The 19788-nt window shown below is 34.7% G+C and overlaps 1 protein-coding gene across 4 annotated transcripts in view; it reads right to left on the bottom strand.

Annotated features, from left to right (window-relative positions):
• Window positions 1-19788, bottom strand: part of LOC126776726 (protein mini spindles) — a 230730-nt gene that overhangs the window by 202655 nt on the left and 8287 nt on the right. For 2 of the 4 annotated variants that reach the window (XM_050499420.1, XM_050499422.1), the window contains exons 12-37: window positions 19467-19677; window positions 18903-19124; window positions 17817-18054; window positions 17519-17677; window positions 17059-17278; window positions 16655-16834; window positions 16081-16250; window positions 15675-15842; window positions 15241-15358; window positions 14831-14948; window positions 13867-14104; window positions 13518-13653; window positions 12973-13160; window positions 12466-12597; window positions 11314-11402; window positions 10707-10889; window positions 10110-10239; window positions 9405-9590; window positions 8607-8800; window positions 8221-8448; window positions 6946-7069; window positions 6487-6687; window positions 5466-5619; window positions 4800-4864; window positions 4586-4720; window positions 1858-3916 (exon numbers count right to left, since the gene is read on the bottom strand). In XM_050499420.1, coding sequence (XP_050355377.1) covers window positions 3821-3916; window positions 4586-4720; window positions 4800-4864; window positions 5466-5619; window positions 6487-6687; window positions 6946-7069; window positions 8221-8448; window positions 8607-8800; window positions 9405-9590; window positions 10110-10239; window positions 10707-10889; window positions 11314-11402; window positions 12466-12597; window positions 12973-13160; window positions 13518-13653; window positions 13867-14104; window positions 14831-14948; window positions 15241-15358; window positions 15675-15842; window positions 16081-16250; window positions 16655-16834; window positions 17059-17278; window positions 17519-17677; window positions 17817-18054; window positions 18903-19124; window positions 19467-19677 — 4283 coding nt within the window. In that variant the 3' untranslated portion in view covers window positions 1858-3820. Of the gene's footprint in view, window positions 1-1857; window positions 3917-4585; window positions 4721-4799; window positions 4865-5465; window positions 5620-6486; window positions 6688-6945; window positions 7070-8220; window positions 8449-8606; window positions 8801-9404; window positions 9591-10109; window positions 10240-10706; window positions 10890-11313; window positions 11403-12465; window positions 12598-12972; window positions 13161-13517; window positions 13654-13866; window positions 14105-14830; window positions 14949-15240; window positions 15359-15674; window positions 15843-16080; window positions 16251-16654; window positions 16835-17058; window positions 17279-17518; window positions 17678-17816; window positions 18055-18902; window positions 19125-19466; window positions 19678-19788 lie in introns of those variants that run through there. The other 2 variants (XR_007669977.1, XM_050499421.1) reach the window with 2 other exon arrangements.

Genomic DNA, 19788 nt, shown 5'->3' with positions numbered 1-19788 from the left:
ATTTAATAAATTATTAACAAAAGTATTTAGAACAAGAAAGTAAAATATATTTTAACCTAAAAAATATATAAACTTTTATATATATTTAGTTTATATATATATATTTCCAGGGATTTCTATTTTGTAAATTACTAACGTTGAAAAAACAAAACGCTTACATTATTTCATTCAACGCTAACTTCACAGATATTCCGACCATTACTCCGACGTTCAAACTGCAATGGTTTTTCTCAGTCTGACGTTTCAACACATGGTAATCTTTTTAAACCCATTTAATGCGATGAAAAATATAAGTTTCATCTTTATCTTTATTAGTATACCATTTCAAAACTACAGATTTGTAACTTGAAATAATATATATATAGTATATATATTAGATATATATATTAGATTTAAAATTATAAAAATAGCTTTTTTAATAATTTTACTTTTTACTCTTGAAGCTAAAAGTAGTTGAAAGACATCTGTAAGAGAAGGTAAATAAATAATAAGCAAAATATTCCTTTATTTTTATTATTTAACAAATCCATCCATTCATCCATATTCTACCGGAAAACAGCAGTACTTCGTATTGTTGTGTTCCGGTTTGAAGGTTGTGCGAGCCAGTGTAATTACAGGCACAAGGGACATAGCATCTTAGTTTCCAAGGTTGCTGGCGCATTGGTAATGTAAGCGATGGTTAACATTTCTTACAATGCCAATGTCTAAGGGCGTTGGTGACCACTTATCATCAGGTGGCCCATATGCTCGTCCGCTTTCCTGTTTTATAAAAAAAAAGAAACTAACCCTACTAACTCGTCTTTCGTTTGGTTAAATACTTTAAATTTAGACATATTTTACCATTAATAAGGTTATTACAAGGAGAGGTTTACAGAGTTTTCTGATTCCGTGGACACGGTACTTGTTGAACATGTGCACACTGTGTTGTAATTGCCACCATATCATCCGGATTTTAATCCAATTGAAAGTATATGAATTAAGAATGTAAAAAAGGTTTGCGATCACGCGATCAAATGTGAAAATGAATATCGAATAATTCAACACGATTTAGACAATTACACTGATAGACTTTGATGAATAGAGCTGATAGTGACCTCACTGAGAGCACACATAGTAAATTGGAAGGAGTAGAATTAATTGAGAATTTAAATTATTAAAAGTTTTTATTTGACTGTCATTTTAACAATATATATAATTGTGTTTGTTATATTACTACACGTATAAATTTAAAAAGAAAATACATCAACATGATACAAAAAAATATCTTTTTATGTTATTTTTCCGTAATCTAAAGATATTCACTTATAGAAATAATTGGTGTAATTTATTCAATAAAACAAACTCATAATTGTTTTAACAATTCCTAATAGATACCGGGCTGTTTAGTGCCACAGAGATAGCGCTCTACGAAGCTGAAATTAGTCGATTGTCTTTTTTTAATGGCCGATGTTTATGGCAATATTTATTGACGGATATAAATTATACACTTTTTTAGACCTCAACAATAATAATATTTCAAAAAATATTTCAAACAAAAACAAACAAAAGAATTAAAATATAAGTTAAATTGTTATTAATTTATTAGTTACATACTAAATGAAATTTATACCCTTATGAAATAAATTCAGGGCATGTTGGGTAAGCTTCTATAATTTCCTATATAAGGAAACTTGTTTTTGCTCTTAAAATACAGTAAATTTCGTAATTACCGTTTTAATAATAAATGTGCAAATTGAATTTTATATAAAAAAAAACAAATTATTGTCTATATTACTACTTCTGAAGAATAAGATGCGATTTATCTTATTTTTCATCCAGCGTTGCAGGTTACAAATAATGAACTAAAACATGTGTTGTATGAACTTTATTTATCAATATTACATCATGATTTAATACATTAATTTAAAATAAATAAATGCTCAAGTTATAAGTCGTTTCATATAAAGCAATACTAAAGAGGATATTCGTAATAATTGTCGTTAATAATAAAATATATCTAAACAATGAAAGTTACTAACTTCATGTTATAATGTAGCTGACATTCAAAGAAAGTTTTTCCTCAAGTAACTATAACAAATCGAAGAGTAACAATTGTAAAACATTCAGAGTTCTCTTTGCTTTTATCAACTGTTTAAATTCCAATACAAAATATTTCCGAATCTTCGTATTTTAACAATATTAACATAACAGGCGTAGGATTAACGGAAACATCTGAGTAACATATATAATTTAATGAAAACGAAAAAAAAGAGTGTATGTATACAACACAAGTAGCAAATACTTTAAATTATGGACGAATGTGATATAAAATCAGTCATAATTATATCATAACACTCATTTACATTGAATTTTCATACCAGAGTAAGAAAAAAACAGATTAAAAATATTTTACTATTTACCTTAAGCTTAATTAACACTTTAATTTACGTTTTCTAATCGATCTAATTGACAAATAAATCACTAGTGTCAAAAATATATGTAATTTAAATAACAAATATTAATTTTTACACATACCTGAAGTAAAAAAAAACCCTATGTAATTTCAATGCACATGAGCGTGTACAGAAAATAAATATTTAGCATAAAAATGTCAATGGTCCAAAAAAATATAAAATTGAATAAAATTTGTACACCAATACTGTGGGAATGTTTTTATAATTTAGTAAGTTAATGTAGTTATGATGGGGGTTAAAAATAATTATATAAAGTTAACGGCCTCATCGCAGCTATAAAAGTTTTCTACAAACCTACTGGATGATTGCAAACAGATTCAAACACAATATAACACTGAGTATTCCTCGCAAGACTCAACATGAGAACAGTCTTTAAACTCATTAAAACAAACCAATACAAATTACATAATCAATAATATAATTACAAACACTTCTAAAGATTGCAAGTTTACTCGTCTTTATTCATTTAGGCGTTTGACTTAAAGTCGACTTTTAATTGCTATCTTTAGAAATAATTGTATACAAAAATTTACATTCTAAACGAAATACAACAAAATGGGATTATATATCAATCGTAATTTTCAAATACAATGAAGACTACATTGATTACATACAATGAGAAAAATTCATTTCACTACTGGACTATTTATATATTTTTAGGTTTTTTTCCCCTCTAGAATCGTCTGTAGTTTTCTAGGATACACAATATTAAAATATTTTTATTTATGTTTTACTCACTTATCACTGGCTGAATGAAGTAATTTATTTATGTAGCGTCTATCTAAAATGGGAACGTTATTTTTTAAGCCTGGCAACAAAAGTGTGTAAACATTTAATAGTATCATTCTATAACTAATGGGACAATTTAATTTTACAACGAATAATTGCCACACGTGCATTATATTTAAAACACCGTGTCAAATAGTTATACGTTACGTGGTATACACACATTCTTGAAATGGCAAGACAGTCATATTCTCATGAAACCTACACATTCCCATTACATAACGGTCCCTCGCTATGTCACTAAAATTTCATATGTATACCCTGCTTAAACTATACTGTTTACCTATTGTCATGTTAATTGTACAAAACGAGGGACCTAGGACGCTTTAATCTCACAAAATAGTAACACAGTGATTCACTAGTACTAAACTTACTAGAACAAACAATTCTAGGAACTAAATGAACAGTGTAAAGCGTTGAAATGAATTGGGGGATCCTTCCAACATGGATTTCTTATCACAAGGTTAAAGGAGCGTGCGGTTTACGTTTTTATGTAAAAAGTTTAGTATTATATCGTTGACCGCACGTCATGATCGAATGAGAGCGATGGAGCTGTTTTCCGAAGGGAAGAGTGAGTAGGCCTATCTCTTCGAGGAGCTTTTGATCTGTTGCAGCTTAAGGCGTAGAGCGTCCACCGCAGCTTCGTTTTTCTGAGAAATTGCTTGTGTCGTGTGAAGCTGGAAAATATGAAATAGATTATACTTAACATGTACGATATAGATATAGCCTATTCTAATGACATGAGGAATAAAACAACTGAGGCCTCGAATTGAAACGACATCATTGGTTGATAACTAAAATAATCTATGGTATTAATTATGCATTCGTGAAAAAATTACGTTTTGAATGACGGGTAAGTTGTGATCAGATATTAGCAAACAAAATTAATTCGATATAAGTGGTTAAGTTTATAGTGTTGTATTATAAATAAGATAAAAAAAAAGTAATTTTTATCTTTATCCTTCTGTCATTAGAGTAGGTTATAGATGTTTATCCTCGTCTATTCACTCGAGTTTAGTATGATTGAGCAAAATACGTGATAAATACTTTGAGTAATAGCATTTTACATCATTTCTGGACTATCAGAAATGATGTAAACTCTCTCACATATAGGTTATCACGTATAGGGTTATATTAGAAAACAAATATACATATTTAACTTCTTATAATTTTAGTTTGAATATAATTACGAACAATAGCATAGAATCTCAAGAAAAAAAAAACAATGACATGCTTTTAATCGACTAATGAAAATTATATATTTCTATAAATGAACCATATATTTCTCAAAAAAAAAATGGTTAAAATCTCCAATAATATATAATTTGTCAAGTTGAACAAGTTACCTCTAGCTGTGGGTCGATGCTGTGTGCTCGTGGCAGCGTATTCTCGTTGATTGATTCCGCGAGAGCTCGATTATCGCTGATGGGTGTTCGAGGTTGCGACGACGGATTAGACTCTGTTTTCAGTCCGGCTTTAGCCTGAAAAAAGATATGAATTATATGTATCTTAAACGAAACGAAATATAACAATAAATCTGTCACTGTAAAATAAATATACCTGTAATGCTCTCAACTTTTCTAAGAATATAACATGTGACTTTTCATCATTTTCATTGCTAATATCTGAAATAAAAAGATATATTAAATTTTAAAATACCTGTCTTATAAATCAAAGATTTGTAAAATTATATCATTTCATTGCAAAACAAATTCAAAATGTCCGGTCCAAATGTCTAATATTTTAAACTGCACATTGAAAGTAGTAGTAGCATTAGACATTTCTCTTCTCACCGGAGAAACATTCAAGATTCTAAAGAAAATATATCATGAATATTTGTTGTTGAAAAATTATGTCATTATCATATGGTAGTAGCGCATCGGGTCTGACAATATATTTTTTTTTTGTTACAATGACATATACTACTGGTGGTAGGGCTTTGTGCAAGCTCGTCTGGGTAGGTACCACCCACTCATCAGATATTCTACCGCAAAACAGCAATACTTGATATTGTTGTGTTCCCGTTTGAAGGGTGAGTGAGCCAGTGTAATTACAGGCACAAGGGACATAAAATCTTAGTTCCCAAGGTTGGTGGCGCATTGGATATGTAAGCGATGGTTGACATTTCTTACAATGCCAATGTCTAAGAGCGTTGGTGACCACTTACCATCAGGTGGCCCATATGCTCGTCCGCCTTCCTTTACTATAAAAAAAAAAAAAAATTACCAATATTTTCCGCTTTGTAATCGCTTTTGTACATAGGCATGGAGGCCATTTTACGCTGTTCCGCCACTTCCTTCAGTCCTCGCTCTACGTAGTTGCGGAAATAGAACGACGAGCCTTGCATGAAGGTCCAGATGTCCACTTCAGGGTGACGTTCCTGAAATGATAATAAAGGATTAAAGTTTTACACTACACATCATTTATAATCATATATATATATTTAATGATTTATAATTTTTGCAGTGCCACCTGCCTTTCTTATATAAATAAAATCTTAAATGTATAACTAAACTTTTACTGGTGGTAGGGCTTTGTGCAAGCTCGTCTGGGTAGGTACCACCCACTCATCAGATATTCTACCGCAAAACAGCAATACTTGATATTGTTGTGTTCCGGTTTGAAGGGTGAGTGAGCCAGTGTAATTACAGGCACAAGGGACATAAAATCTTAGTTCCCAAGGTTGGTGGCGCATTGGATATGTAAGCGATGGTTGACATTTCTTACAATGCTAATGTCTAAGAGCGTTGGTGACCACTTACCATCAGGTGGCCCATATGCTCGTCAGCCTTCCTATTCTATTAAAAAAAAAAAAAAAAAAAAAAAAAAAAAAAAAAAAAAAAAAAAAAAAAAAAAAAAAAAAAAAAAAATAAATAAATAAATAAACATTTAAGATTTACCAAACCCAGATTCTAATAGACCAGATTAATATAGTATGTACTTATTCCAATATAATACAACATTAATCCACTTAACTACCTATAACCACATTATTTTGAATTTCAAAGTTTCGATAACAACTTCGTATTTTTTTTTACGAATTCATAATGAATATAAATTTATATATAGGTAATTTTAAAATTGGATGCTATTTTTATTCAAGGTCAAAGTTGTTTACATAATCTTTAATCGACAAGCCATTAATATAGACTACAAAAAGGTGTATAACAGAAATATTACTACACTTCTACTAAGAATATATGATATAGGCGTAAGAGTCGCGTTTATCGTATAGCTGGTGGGTTACCCGCAAGTCGTAGAGCTGCGACAGCGCGTCCCGGTTGTGCTCCTTGGAGCCGATGCGCTTGAGGATGAGCGCCAGCTCCTCGTGCACGGCGCGCGGCAGGCGGCCCGCCGACAGCGCCGCGTTCACGCTGCCCACCGCGCTCGGCAAGCCGCCGTTAATGTTGTCCGATGGGTTGTCTTTTCGTTCGTCTAGTTTCAATTGCTACAATGCATAGTTAGAATGAATATAATTAGTAACTATTCTTCTTCTTCTTCTTCGTCGTGTCACTCTTGTCAGAGCGATCGTGGTCGCCATGAAAAATTAACTATTACAAGTAACTTATATTTTCAAAGGAAGGAAGAACACAATTAATTCTTGCGATAAAAAAATACTGATTTGTCACTTTCATTGTTAGAAATAAACTAGGCTGTAATAGTATAACATTTTAATTTTAAAATTAAAAATAAATAGACCATGTACCTTGAGAACTTTATGTAAATAAGGATAGAGATCGGATTCGTTGACGTCGGGTATTTGTGTGAGATGATTTGTGATCGATGCTCCTTTCATCTTGACTAATGTGTGGACTAGTGTTTTAACAGTTCTGTAAAAATATTAAGTACCGTAACCGTAACAGCCTGTGAATGTCCCACTGCTGGGCTAAAGGCCTCCTCTCCTCTTTTTTTGAGGAGAAGGTTTGGAGCTTATTCCACCACGCTGCTCCAATGCGGGTTGGTAGAATTCACATGTGGCAGAATTTCAGTGAAATTAGACACATGCAGGTTTCCTCACGATGTTTTCCTTCACCGTAAAGCACGAGATGAATTATAATCACAAATTAAGCACATGAAAATTCAGTGGTGCTTGCCCGGGTTTGAACCCACGATCATCGGTTAAGATTCACGCGTTCTTACCACAGGGCCATCTCGGCTAAAATATTAAGTGTTTGTAGTATTTACATGAAATTTAATAGAAAACATCTTGAACTTTTCAGTGCAATTATTGAAGTAGGTTTAATTTTTAAATATATAAGTTTCTTATCTTTATTGAAGATAAGTTTATTTTTTTTAGAAAATCTACAAAGTCTAAAATTAAAATACACTCCTTCATACGTAAGCCGCACACAGGATTATAATGTATTATAGAAATATATAAACAAGCACAGAGCCAGCAACTACGATAAAAATAACATGCATTTCAAAGTAATAATTTATTTTATATAAAGAATAATCAAATATGAATAATGACGTAACAGAGAACCCATAAGTCTTGGTATTATTACACCCACACTTTTCCAATGAAGAATTAACAAAACTGGCATTCATGAGCAACACCACTTTTCTTTGTGTTGCTTTAAGTTTTAAAAATATTTTTGTTTATGAAACAATGTATATTCTTTGTGTATATTTTTAATTTTCAATAAAACATGCCAAGATCATTAAATATGCCAAGTTGTATCTACTGCCACCTGTCGTCTTAATTTTAATAGCTTTTATATTAAGATGTGATGTCTAAATGCAAGTGAATATAAACATAAGGGCCGAAACATGTGTTTCAAATTGAGCTATTTTAATAGTTGTAGTAAGGGTAATCGCTGAAAATATGATGGCAATAACTAATGACACTATTTGCTGTTATATAATACAATTAATAAAAATCTAGCTAAAAATTTTTTTTTATGTCTAAAAGTAGTTAGTTAATTTCATAATAATACTTCATTCTCTATGACTATCACATACAATATAAATATCTTACCGATAAGGTGTGTCACTTATTTCCGGATTTTTCTTCCAGTAGCTATTAGGATAAGCCTTATAAAATAGATGTATCTTGTACAGTACTGCGTCATAATCTATAGAATTGACATCCCACGTTGAGATCATTTTCAATGTCTTCCAGAAACATTTTAGTAATAGATCCTGGTAGCGAGGGAAGGCAGGATCAGATTCGACTATGGAGTCGTGAAGGAGAGATACTATTGCACTGTTGAAATGAAAATATATTAAAGTGTGTAATTTTTTATATATATATATATATAATTTATAAATTTATGATGAACTAAATCATTTAGATTACAATTAATAATAATAGACTACAAGAAATAATAATTATGAAAAAGTAGAACTATAAATATAACTCACCACAATAATGCCGTGCGCGGCGAATGCTCCAACACACGTACACATACGTTGTTTAGTATGCGCACGAGACGCTCCGCGTCTGCCGCCGGTGGCGGTGTGGTGGGTGCAGCTCCCAGTACGAGTAATAGTTCACCGAGTAGTGAACGTAATGCACTTTCACCCACTTGCCTCCCGCAGCCAGCTGTCTCATAGAACTGTGTAATAAGTTTTAATATGTATAATTAGAATTAATTCAGGCACAGAGACATTGAAAAGAAATTTTACTACAATAGATAAAAAAAATTATAATTTGTAGTTTGATGTCCTAATTAACATTTTAGAATCCGGCAGTATAGCGGATATTGGAAAATTTTCCATCCACAATCAGTTTTTGAGAGTATCTTCGCTCCAGCTATATCGCTGCCTTACAATTAACTATTACAGAAATTATAGATATAATTTTTTCTGCAACTTTTGTAGGGTTTTGTTAACATTTCAATCACATGAAAAGTGCCCGCGTCACGCTGTGCTAGCGGAATCAGCAAAATAAAGATGATGATGATTAGCTGCGTCAACTTTCAATTGCATGGCGCATTATTTTTTTGGTGATGAAAAAATAAGCACTAGCTTCGTTCAAGGTCACAAATCCGGACATTAATTAGGACTCCAAATTGTACGAAGCTACCATGTAAGAACTTAATATGTGCTATTTTTTTAATAGATCACTCATTCGACGTTCACTCGCAAATATTTATTGCAAACCATATATAATTGAATATTAAATGCAGAAGTAAAAAGTAATGTAAGTCGAGAACTGACGGTGGTGAGCGCGCCCGCGAGGTACTTGTAGGCGGGCAGCGTCTGGTGCGCGGGCGCGGGCGCCGTGCGCAGGCGCCGCAGCTGCGCCGCCACGGCCGCCACGAGCCGCGCCTCGTGCGCGCCCAGCGCCGCGCCGTGCCCCGACACCAGCGCGCCCGAGATAAGTGACAGCGCGCGGATGGCCGCCTGGAATATTATCATATTATACACGGAGACATTTATGAGCACCGAACTAACGAGCGAATTAAATCTTCCCCTTGTTTCGTCTGTATCTTATCCGTACCTTAAAGTTGCATTACACACATTATTGAAGCCAAGATGGCCCGGTGGTTAGAAAGCATGAATCTTAACCGATAATCGCGGGTTCAAACCCAGGCAAGCACCACTGAGTTTTCATGAGCTTAATTTGTGTTCATAATTCATTCGAAAGATAACATCGTGTGGAAACCTGCGTGTGTCTAATTTCACAAAAATTCTTCCACATGTGTATCCACCAACCCGCATTTGAGCTGCGTGGTGGAATAAACAAAACTTCTCCTCAAAAAAGGAGAAAAGGTTTAATCCCAACAGCTTTTTTATTTATTCATCCATCGATTGCTTTGGACCTGACAATGATACTTAGGCGTGCCTATAACTACCGATTAATCTTTCTGGTATATAATGAAATCAATCTTTTACTACAATCTTTATCAAAAGCTGGCTTACATTGAGATCAGGACTAGAGATAGAGTGTATGGTGTCGGCGAGCTGCGAGTCGTCGACGGTGGGCTTGTGCGCGGGCGGCGCGGACAGCGCGTGCGGGGACACGTGGCGCGGGGGGGACATTGTCACCATACTGGGAACAAATTTAAAAAAAACCTTAATAATAAATATTATAGTATTTATATCAAATGTCTTATATTCAAATTGGACCGAAATAATAAATGGTCACTTCCACTCATAGACATTTACATTTATGGTTAAAGATTCTTTATTATTCTCGAATGAATTAGATTCTCAAGATTCATCATTTCAATCATTAAAGAGATTATTTAAGAAGTACACATCACTCCTGATATTGCCGATGCACTGTCAACGAAGAATCTTTATATCTTAAATGTTATGTCCCTTGTTTTAGTGATGGCATTATAATACACTCATAGACAATATGAGTGTCGGGTAGCATAGTAAATATACGAGTCGAGAGAGGCCGAGACGAGATTGCCTAAAATCTAACCACTAGTTAAAAAACTTAAAAAAAAAATTTACATCTATTTATGAATAAAGAAAAAACGTTAATTATAAATTGCGTTAAAGTATTACCTAGGTCTAACAGGTGCAGTCACATTTCTGACGGTTGAAGCTGGCACAGGTTCATCTAAGAACTTGAGGTCTAGTTCAGGTAGATCAGGTTTACGTAATACAGGTACAGCTGCATCCAATTTTGCTATGAGATCCGGATCTAATCCAAACGGACCAGTTATTATTCTTGGTTCTGGCACTACTCTGTAAAATATCAAACAACGACAAATTAAGAACTGAGCAGTTTTAGATATTTACTAGTCGAAAACATAAACGCTATGAACTATTAACGCACATATACAAAATGAATTAAAGTATTAGGTTAAATAAGCATATTTTTCATGACATTTGTATGACAATGTACGAAAATACGAATGAAAATTTAAGAAAATACATATAAGGAACAAAACCTTCAATTATGACATAAAACAAAAAATTTAAAAATGGGTTTAATAATCTTTATCCACTCATGTCTTCAATTGCTCGTAAGAAATATTATGTAACGTGTACAAACCCACAATAGTTCATTGCATGGTATTTTAGTAAGAGAAGTGGCTATGATTATATGTTTTAGAATTAGAAGTTTTTACGAAATGTACGATAAAATAATTGAACAATATTAACTTACGGCTGTGGTGGTGGAGGCGGTTCATCAATTTCTTCTTCCTCATACTCCGCCGGCGGTGCCTGATCTTCTGCGATGTCTTGTTCCTCCTGCTAAATATTTACAATTAAAATTCTTTATCACCACCGCCATTATCATTTACACTGATCCCATTGTTTTTGGGATGAACACAGCGTATAATAACATTGTAAGGAAAGCCTGACGTTGTGACTTCTTGAGAATATTTTTGTTTAGAGGTTGGTTCCTCGCAACATTGCGAACTGCGCTGGATTGCTTTTAATATTGAAACATAACGATTAAGATCAAACATCTTTTAATTTATACGACACACAGCTGATTGCTCTATTTCACTTTGTCGAAACTGATTGTAACTGTTATATTAATTAATTTAATTCAATATTTTATCAGTAAGTTAACTTTAATTTATGTTTAAAATAAAATTATGTATTGTTATACCATATTGTGTTATCTTTGTTGTAAAGATTGTGAAATGATAAAAAATATATAAGTTTGCCATTATCATTATTTACTATCTATAAAATTTATTACTTTTATCCATTAAGCAATCATGTTTTCTTTATCTTAATGATATGACAATGTAAATTATATTAAAAATATAAAATTTATTCATCATAATAAAAACATTTAAGACATATGTTACGAGTAATGTAATGTTAATTGACGAGCCGGTTGGCGTGGTTCGTAGATACTTGCCTTTCACGCCGAAGATTGTGGGTTCGATTCCCACCCAGGACAGACATTTGTGTGCATGAACATGTCTGTTTGTCCTGAGTCTGGGTGTAATTATCTATATAAGTATGTATTTACAAAAGAAAAGTAGTATATGTAGTATATCAGTTGTCTGGTTTCCATAGCACAAGCTTTGTACAAGCTTAATTTGGGATCAGATGGCCGTGTGTGAAAAAATGTCCTAGGATATTATTATTAATTACAATAATATTTATTATTTTATAGGTATTTAAGATTACCGTTTATCTCTTTCATTGTTTTATTATTTGCTAAAGCTAAGCCAGAATATTTTATCACCTATCAAGGTTGATAAAATATTGTATCAGTAGTATATACTCCGAGCATTTTGATCAATGGGTGTAATTAGCAATAATATATAATATGTTTAACGTTGTTGCTTATTACCTCAGGTACGAGTTGTATAGGCCTTCCATCTGCGGACAGTGGAACTACCATCGACCTACGCTCTTCTGCACTTCGACTCTTACTCGCGCGCTTGATGCGTTCCTCTAGCAAAGACAAATCTTTGTCTGATATCTGAGAACCAAAATGATAATTTTAAAATTAAGATGAGAAAAAACTTTAGTAATCTATGAATGTGCTGGACCATAGACTGCAATATTTTGATGTGCTTAAATGTTTTTTTATTATCTTTATCTATATCTATATAAGCAAAATACCACTCGTCACGAGATCTCCTAAACTATGCGCCCGATTAACTTAAATTTGTCAGTCACTCCTTCCCCGACGTAGACCTCACTAAGACAGATTTTATGCAAATTCTATCCAAAATACATTTCTCTTCTTATCTATCCGTGCGAAGCCGGGACGATTAGCTAGTTATTTTTAACTACATAGCAGGCGGGTAAAATTGGGCTGTGACGTCACAGCTGAGTGCGGCGAGGTGCGCACCTGGCCGATCATCTTGTAGACGCGCTCCCCGTCGAGGAAGTAGGCCGTGGCGACGCAGTTGAGCGCGGCGGAGCGCACGGCGTTGTCGCGGTCGCCGATGTGTCGCGCCAGCTCGCGCAGCGTCGCGCCGCCCGCCAGCACCGACGAGCCGTACGTCTCCAGCAGGTGGTTGATGCACTCCAGGCACTCTGCAAACACCGAAACCGACGTCATTATATGCAGACATACTTAGTAACATCGCTGTATATTTTCTTTCGATATTTTAAATTAATATGTTTTTGTTATCTGGTAATAAGTGGTCTCCACTTACCATAGAAATAAACACTATTAGAAAAATATGTACGTGCCTTGTACCGTTAATGCTTTAACCTTCAACCTTGGGATCTATGATGTTGGTTTTTTATTTCTATTAAAATAGGGACTACATATTCCTGATTTGACTGACTGAACACAGAAATCCGAGGGATGTGTTTGGCGGTAAAATGACAGTGGTGAGTAAACCCAGAGGTGTAAATAAAGGAGAATATTTAAGTTGTCATTTTTACCCGTTCTTTGTCGTGCATTTTTCGATTTTAATCCCTCCATCAGATACCCGAACAGCTTCGTAACAGAATATACCACGCAAATCTGTTTGAATAGAGCTTTGACACCATTCCGTACTGTATCCTTTGGATCGCCGACCTGAAATAATATATTTTTATGCAATATATTAATTTAGTTAAATACTGGACTGCCAACATAATATGGTATAGTAAAATTTAAATACATGTTAAAAAAGGAATATACGAGCCGAATTACAATTAAAAACTGCAACTAAGCTCAAGGTTACTAATGAGATGCGTACTTTGTTTTAAGTATATAAAACTATGTTGACAAAATATAAGAAATAAAAACCTTCAAAACCAGATATGGTATGAAACAATTCGCCTCATACTCTGCCATAGTATAATCACATTCAGTCAGATATTGGAACACCATGGTCAAGTACTCCAGTCCTTTGAGTATTACAGATGGGTTTGTGTCGAAGAACCTCAGTGTTAGCCATTTAAGCACTAAATCCAGATTAGCTACAAGTGCAGATCCGTTCTCATGTAAATCTTCTGACAAGGCTTCAATGGCTTTCAAATGATACCTAAAATTTAAAAATAAATTATAGGATATTTTAAATATTTTGATTTTAAAACTATATTATGTAGTTACTGTTTATAAACAATTACTTTTTTTATTTTATTAAAGAACGACAAATTGCGGTTTTCAAACACATATGGGATGTGTAAATAAAACTCATAATCATGCGTTGGTCTTATTATTTACATAGGAGATTATTAGACTATATTATAAAAATCAATTAAACATGCTCCCTTGTGGTAAACAAGCTCCCTTAGTACAATTGTGTAATAAATATAATCCCTTAATCTTTAGAAATAACTTACTTAATTATTATAAAATGCATGATTAGTTTTAATTAGTACTTTTAACAATTTCAATTACGATTTCACCCATTGATTTGTTATTATAACAATGACCTTATTTATTGTTTAATTTTGACATTTTTAATAATTACTGATGATTTTTTGTTACTTTTGATTTAAATTTGATTAGATTGAATCTTGAAGTGCTATGTACACTTGTAAATGACATGCATATTAGATATACTATTATTGTTTAATAAAATAATTCTTTTCAATGCTTTATATGTATGTTGTAAGTGTGCTATTACAAATAAATAAATAAATAAATGATGTGATTTATCAAAGTTGCGATCAAATCTTGTATTAGAAATATAAGTAAAATTTCTTCTTAATTTTTGTACACGTAATTATTTATGAATATGTTAAGCAAGTTGTTTAATTCTTACCTAAAATCACTGTGGAACATGTTGGCCACAAGTTGTTTGTTTAGACCTGCACTATTCATTTGTTCTTTAAGCAGCTCAAAGAATTCTTCACGCGGTGTCGTGAAGTTCCATTTGAGAACTGAATAACAATGATAGTATGAGATAAATAAAATTTCATTAGTAAGATGGGGGTTGGTCTATCCATGAGAGCTGACATGACCCAGGTTGACAAACGCTTAGATTTAATTGAAAATTGCGGCAAAACACCACTCATCTTATATCATAGTGTGCAAAAAAAAAAACTCAAGAGAAGAGGATGGTTTAGCCCAACAATAGGACGTTTATAGGATATTACTTAATATAATTATTTATAAAAGATGGTCAGCATTAAAATTAATTAAATTAAAATAAAACGTTTTATACAACTTTACCTTTTAATTTTTGATCATCAATAATTCGTTGATTCTTAGCATTGTTATTTGGTAGCAATGGTGTACAATCTTCATCCTCTTTTTTGCCGCGACTCGAAGCGGATGATGGTTTAACAACCTGTATAAATTGATACGACTATGTATTGCGGCTACAAATTATAACTATTTTTAAGCATTTTAACATTGTACTTACCATTGTATCTATAATTTATTTGAAGTCCTTATATACCATTACATATATTTTCTTTTTAGACATACCAATTAAATTTTTTAGCAATCTAGATACCTGTTAATAGTTAGTAATTATAGAATGCAGTGTTTGATAATGCGCAGCGTTCAGTTTTTTATGATACACTTCTCTTCTTGGTTTAAATATTATTATTACTGTGATACACATAATACTATGATAATGTATGAATGTCACAATTTAATACCTTAGATTTGGTGGCTGGTCCACTTTTTTTCTCGGCTTCTTTTTTTAGTGCGCCCGCTGACTTGACAGCTTTAGGTTCTTCCTTCTTAGTTTTCGTAGGTAACGGTTGTACGGGCAGATTTGGTCGGGCTTTATCTAGCGCCGCTTGTACTACGGATTTGGAGCCCGGCTAGAAAAATATATGTTACTTAAATAAAACATTTTACAATATTATAGGATATCATACGAATCATACTATCTAACCGTAAAAGTAAAAAAATACTTTCACCTTGAATTCACATGATATTAGAGCTCAAATAATGAGATGCAAAGATTAATATTTCTCAAAGTAATGAGTGGATTTTAATTTTTTCTTTAAATTATTCAAGTAGTATGTGTCATTATTATTAGTAGATGAGGCGACCCACCTTGAGCTTGTCGAGCTGCTTATGCATGTGCTCGTAGCCGAGGTGCAGCATGAAGGGCAGCACGCAGTCGGCGGCCGCCTTGCGCACGTCGGCCGCGCGGTCCTCTACGCACGCGAACAGCAGCGGCACGCACGACGCCAGCTCCTCGCGCTGGAACGACTTCGGCGGCACTGCGGGCCGCTTCGTGCGTCAGCATTTCCCAATTTGTTTGGTGGGGCGGTTATTAAAATGCATGCAAAGCATTTAGTGCAATACTGGTATAAGCTACCATCTTGGTGGTTGAGGCGTTGACGTACTCGATTGATTTATCATCCAAAAATGTATCCTTAACAATGACATACATGGGTTGAAAAAGGGTCTCTTTATTCAACACTGCGGGAATCATGTGCCAATCACAATTTATAATTAGTAAGATATAGTCAGTTAATTAAGTTGACATTTCTGCATTTCAGTTCAGTGGATATATTAAGTATATAGAACAAGGCTATTATACGACATATTTGCTTCCTTCGCAGGTCTAAATACTTTACGTTAGAACCGATGTTAGATTTTCAAGAGCAAAAGGTCGCCGTACCGCTGGGTAGCTTGTCGGCCAGCCACTGCAGCAGCGCGGCGCGCAGCACGGGCGAGCCGGCGCGCAGCGCGTCCAGCACCATCTCGCCCTCCAGCGCGACGTGCGGGCCGGCGGCGCGGCACCACGCCTCCACGCACGACACGGCGGCCGCGCGGATCCACTGCTTGCTGTCGCCGAACGCTGCCGGGGGTGCGACATTAAAACATCTGTCTTTATTCAGAAAATTTAGCAGAGCGTTTCCACTAAACGATTCAATTTTGGCAAAGAGTTGTATTTATAAAGTTTCTAGATCAATTGCACTTCATACTGAATGGCACTTTCAAAGTGAAATAAATTATATCAAGAAATGAAATTCATAGCCTAAACCTGGGGGAAACCAGTCACATAGAAAAAAAAAATTGTACCTTGGAAAAATGGTGGGAAAAACGTCCTCACGTGCTGCTTGCATTTCGATCCCATTGACGTAGCTAGAAGTTCACATATTTGCAACGCACTCTGAGCTAATTTTGAGTTCGAGTCGAGAAGCCGCGCAACCAGTGCGGCCGGAAGTTCACCGAGCGTTGGTTTGATCGGAGATGAGTTTGTTATTATTGCCTTCACCTTATCCAGGGCTTCATTGCGAACCTGTAGTAACACAAGAGAAATTTTTACAATATCAACTAACTACAAAATAACTAATCTTAGTTTACAAAAACAAATGAATAATAGTGGTTTTGAAATTCTTCAGATAGAATGTTTTACATAAATGCTTGTCATCAGACACTAAAGTTGCTTTTTTCTTTTTATTAAAATCAATCGATATCCTATTAACATATATTCATTGAAATTACTGCTACACATTCCAAATGGAATAAATCTATGTACCTTCCAGTTCTTATCGTTGATTTCTGCCACCAGCGAATCTGTGATAAGTGGCGCGATGTCGGTCCGGGGTCGGTTGTCGTCTAAGGCGACTGGCTCATCCTCTGCACCCTCTTCGAATGCGTCTTCAATTTCATCACCTACTGAGGCTTTGCTTGCAGACTAAAATAAAAATAATTTACAGTTATTGATTTTTTTTTTTATATTTTGTCTTTGAATTGATAGAAATAGTACAGTAAACATCACATAATAATAATTATTAATAAATATAGAAGAATGATTAGTAAAATTATCCATATACCTTGCTAACTCTGCCCATTTGTCTGGTCGGCGTCGGAGGTGTACTGTTCGCGTATTTATCGATTTCCAAACTTATTAATTGCTTTGTCGCAGGTTTTTCACTGTCGAAATTATTTATTAACGACGGTCCGACATAGAGCGAAAGAATACCGAGGAAGTTAATTGCTGACGTCCGGACATTCGGGTTTGTTGCTGAGAGAGCTTTCTTTGAGTGAACAACTATCGATTTGACATTCATCCTGTAATCAAAGATTAGTAAAGAAAATGTTCTATAAATTCTATGTTTTTTTTTTTTTTTTTTTATAGAATAGGAAGGACGAGCATATGGGCCACCTGATGGTAAGTGGTCACCAAACGCCCTTAGACATTGGCATCAACCATCGCTTATAGCCAATGCGCCACCAACCTTGGGAACTAAGATTTTATGTCCCTTGTGCCTGTAATTACACTGGCTCACTCACCCTTCAAACCGGAACACAACAATATCAAGTATTCCTGTTTTGCGGTAGAATATCTGATGAGTGGGTGGTACCTACCCAGACGAGCTTGCACAAAGCCCTACCACCAGTAAAGTGGTCATACAGTTACACATATCACAAGTACTCATGAAGTTGAACTTGCAAGTGCATTTTTTTTTTAAATTTAAAATATGCCACCTCATAGTAAATAGTCACCACCACACAAACACTTTGGCACTGTAAGAAATATGAACCATCCCTTACATAGTCATTGCGCCACCAACCTTGGGAACTAAGATGTTATGATCTCTTGTGCCTCTACCTTATGGCTCTCTCGTCCTTCAAAGTGAAACACTGCAATGTGATAAGGATGATATCTACCCAAACGGGCTTGCCCAAAACTGGTGATGGTTACACCACCAAGTAAATTAAACCATTGTACAAATTTTCATTAACAACATTATAGAAACCTATTACGAATGCATTTCGACGATACAAAAGTATCAATTTTCATTTTGTGGAGATGCAGCTGTATTAGTGAAGAGTAAAAAGTAAATATAAATCGATATGATACAAGGACAAATGTTTTTATGTACATTTATGATGTGTTTTGGTAATTTAGCACTTACGTAAAGCCAAACTCCTTAATGGCAATCGACATCCAGTTAAACAACTCAGACTGGACTTTCGGATTCTTTTGCGAGTCCATAGCGAATGTTAAGCTTTCATTGATAATGTGCTCTAAGCCACAGCTTTCTGCTAACGAAGTGAGGCACTCAGCACAGATAGTTGAGCAAGAAGTTTCGCCAAGCTTCGTGACTATATCTTGAAGGACGAAATCTGCAGCTGTCCTGTGTTAAAAAAAACAATGCTTACTAATAAAGCTTACGGAATTGCAAATTATATAAAGTAAGAAAAAAAAAATTTGCCGGCTGGTTAAGATAACGTCCGTGCGAGAGGGAACGCTCGTGAACATGTGGTGAACACAAACCATTTCCAGTTCCCAGTGGCAATATTTTGCTTTTAATATAATTAGTACTATAATAATGAGAGATTATATAGAGATTATGTTGCATGTTATAACTTGTGCTTTTTTATTATAAACTTATTTTTAACAAGATATATTTTTAGTTTTCTACAAACGCAATAGAGGAAAATAAAATTAAGACAAAGTATAAACGAGCTGAACTCACGTGGAGACGGGGTAGTTGTCGGTGATGTACTTGCAGGCCTCGAGGCGCGCGCGCAGCACCTGCACGTTGGTGTCGCGCAGGCCCGGCTTGCGCGCCAGCACGCGGTACAGCAGCTGCGCGCCCGCGCCGCCCGCCGCGCCCGCCGCGCGCGCCGTCGCCTGGAAGCTCTGCACGGCCGCCAGCCGGCTCTTCCAGTTCGTGTCCGCCAGGCCTGGCGCGGTCAGTGCGGTGAGTCACTATCACGTTTATCGCTTTCCGATTTTTCTCGTTGAATAAAAAGAAAAGGAGTATTGTTTTCGTTTGCAATCGGAATACAAATGAC

The sequence above is a fragment of the Nymphalis io genome, chromosome 21 (genome assembly GCF_905147045.1).
Source record: "Nymphalis io chromosome 21, ilAglIoxx1.1, whole genome shotgun sequence".
NCBI classification, from domain to species: domain Eukaryota; kingdom Metazoa; phylum Arthropoda; class Insecta; order Lepidoptera; family Nymphalidae; genus Nymphalis; species Nymphalis io.
This window is presented reverse-complemented; position numbering and strand designations above follow the sequence as displayed.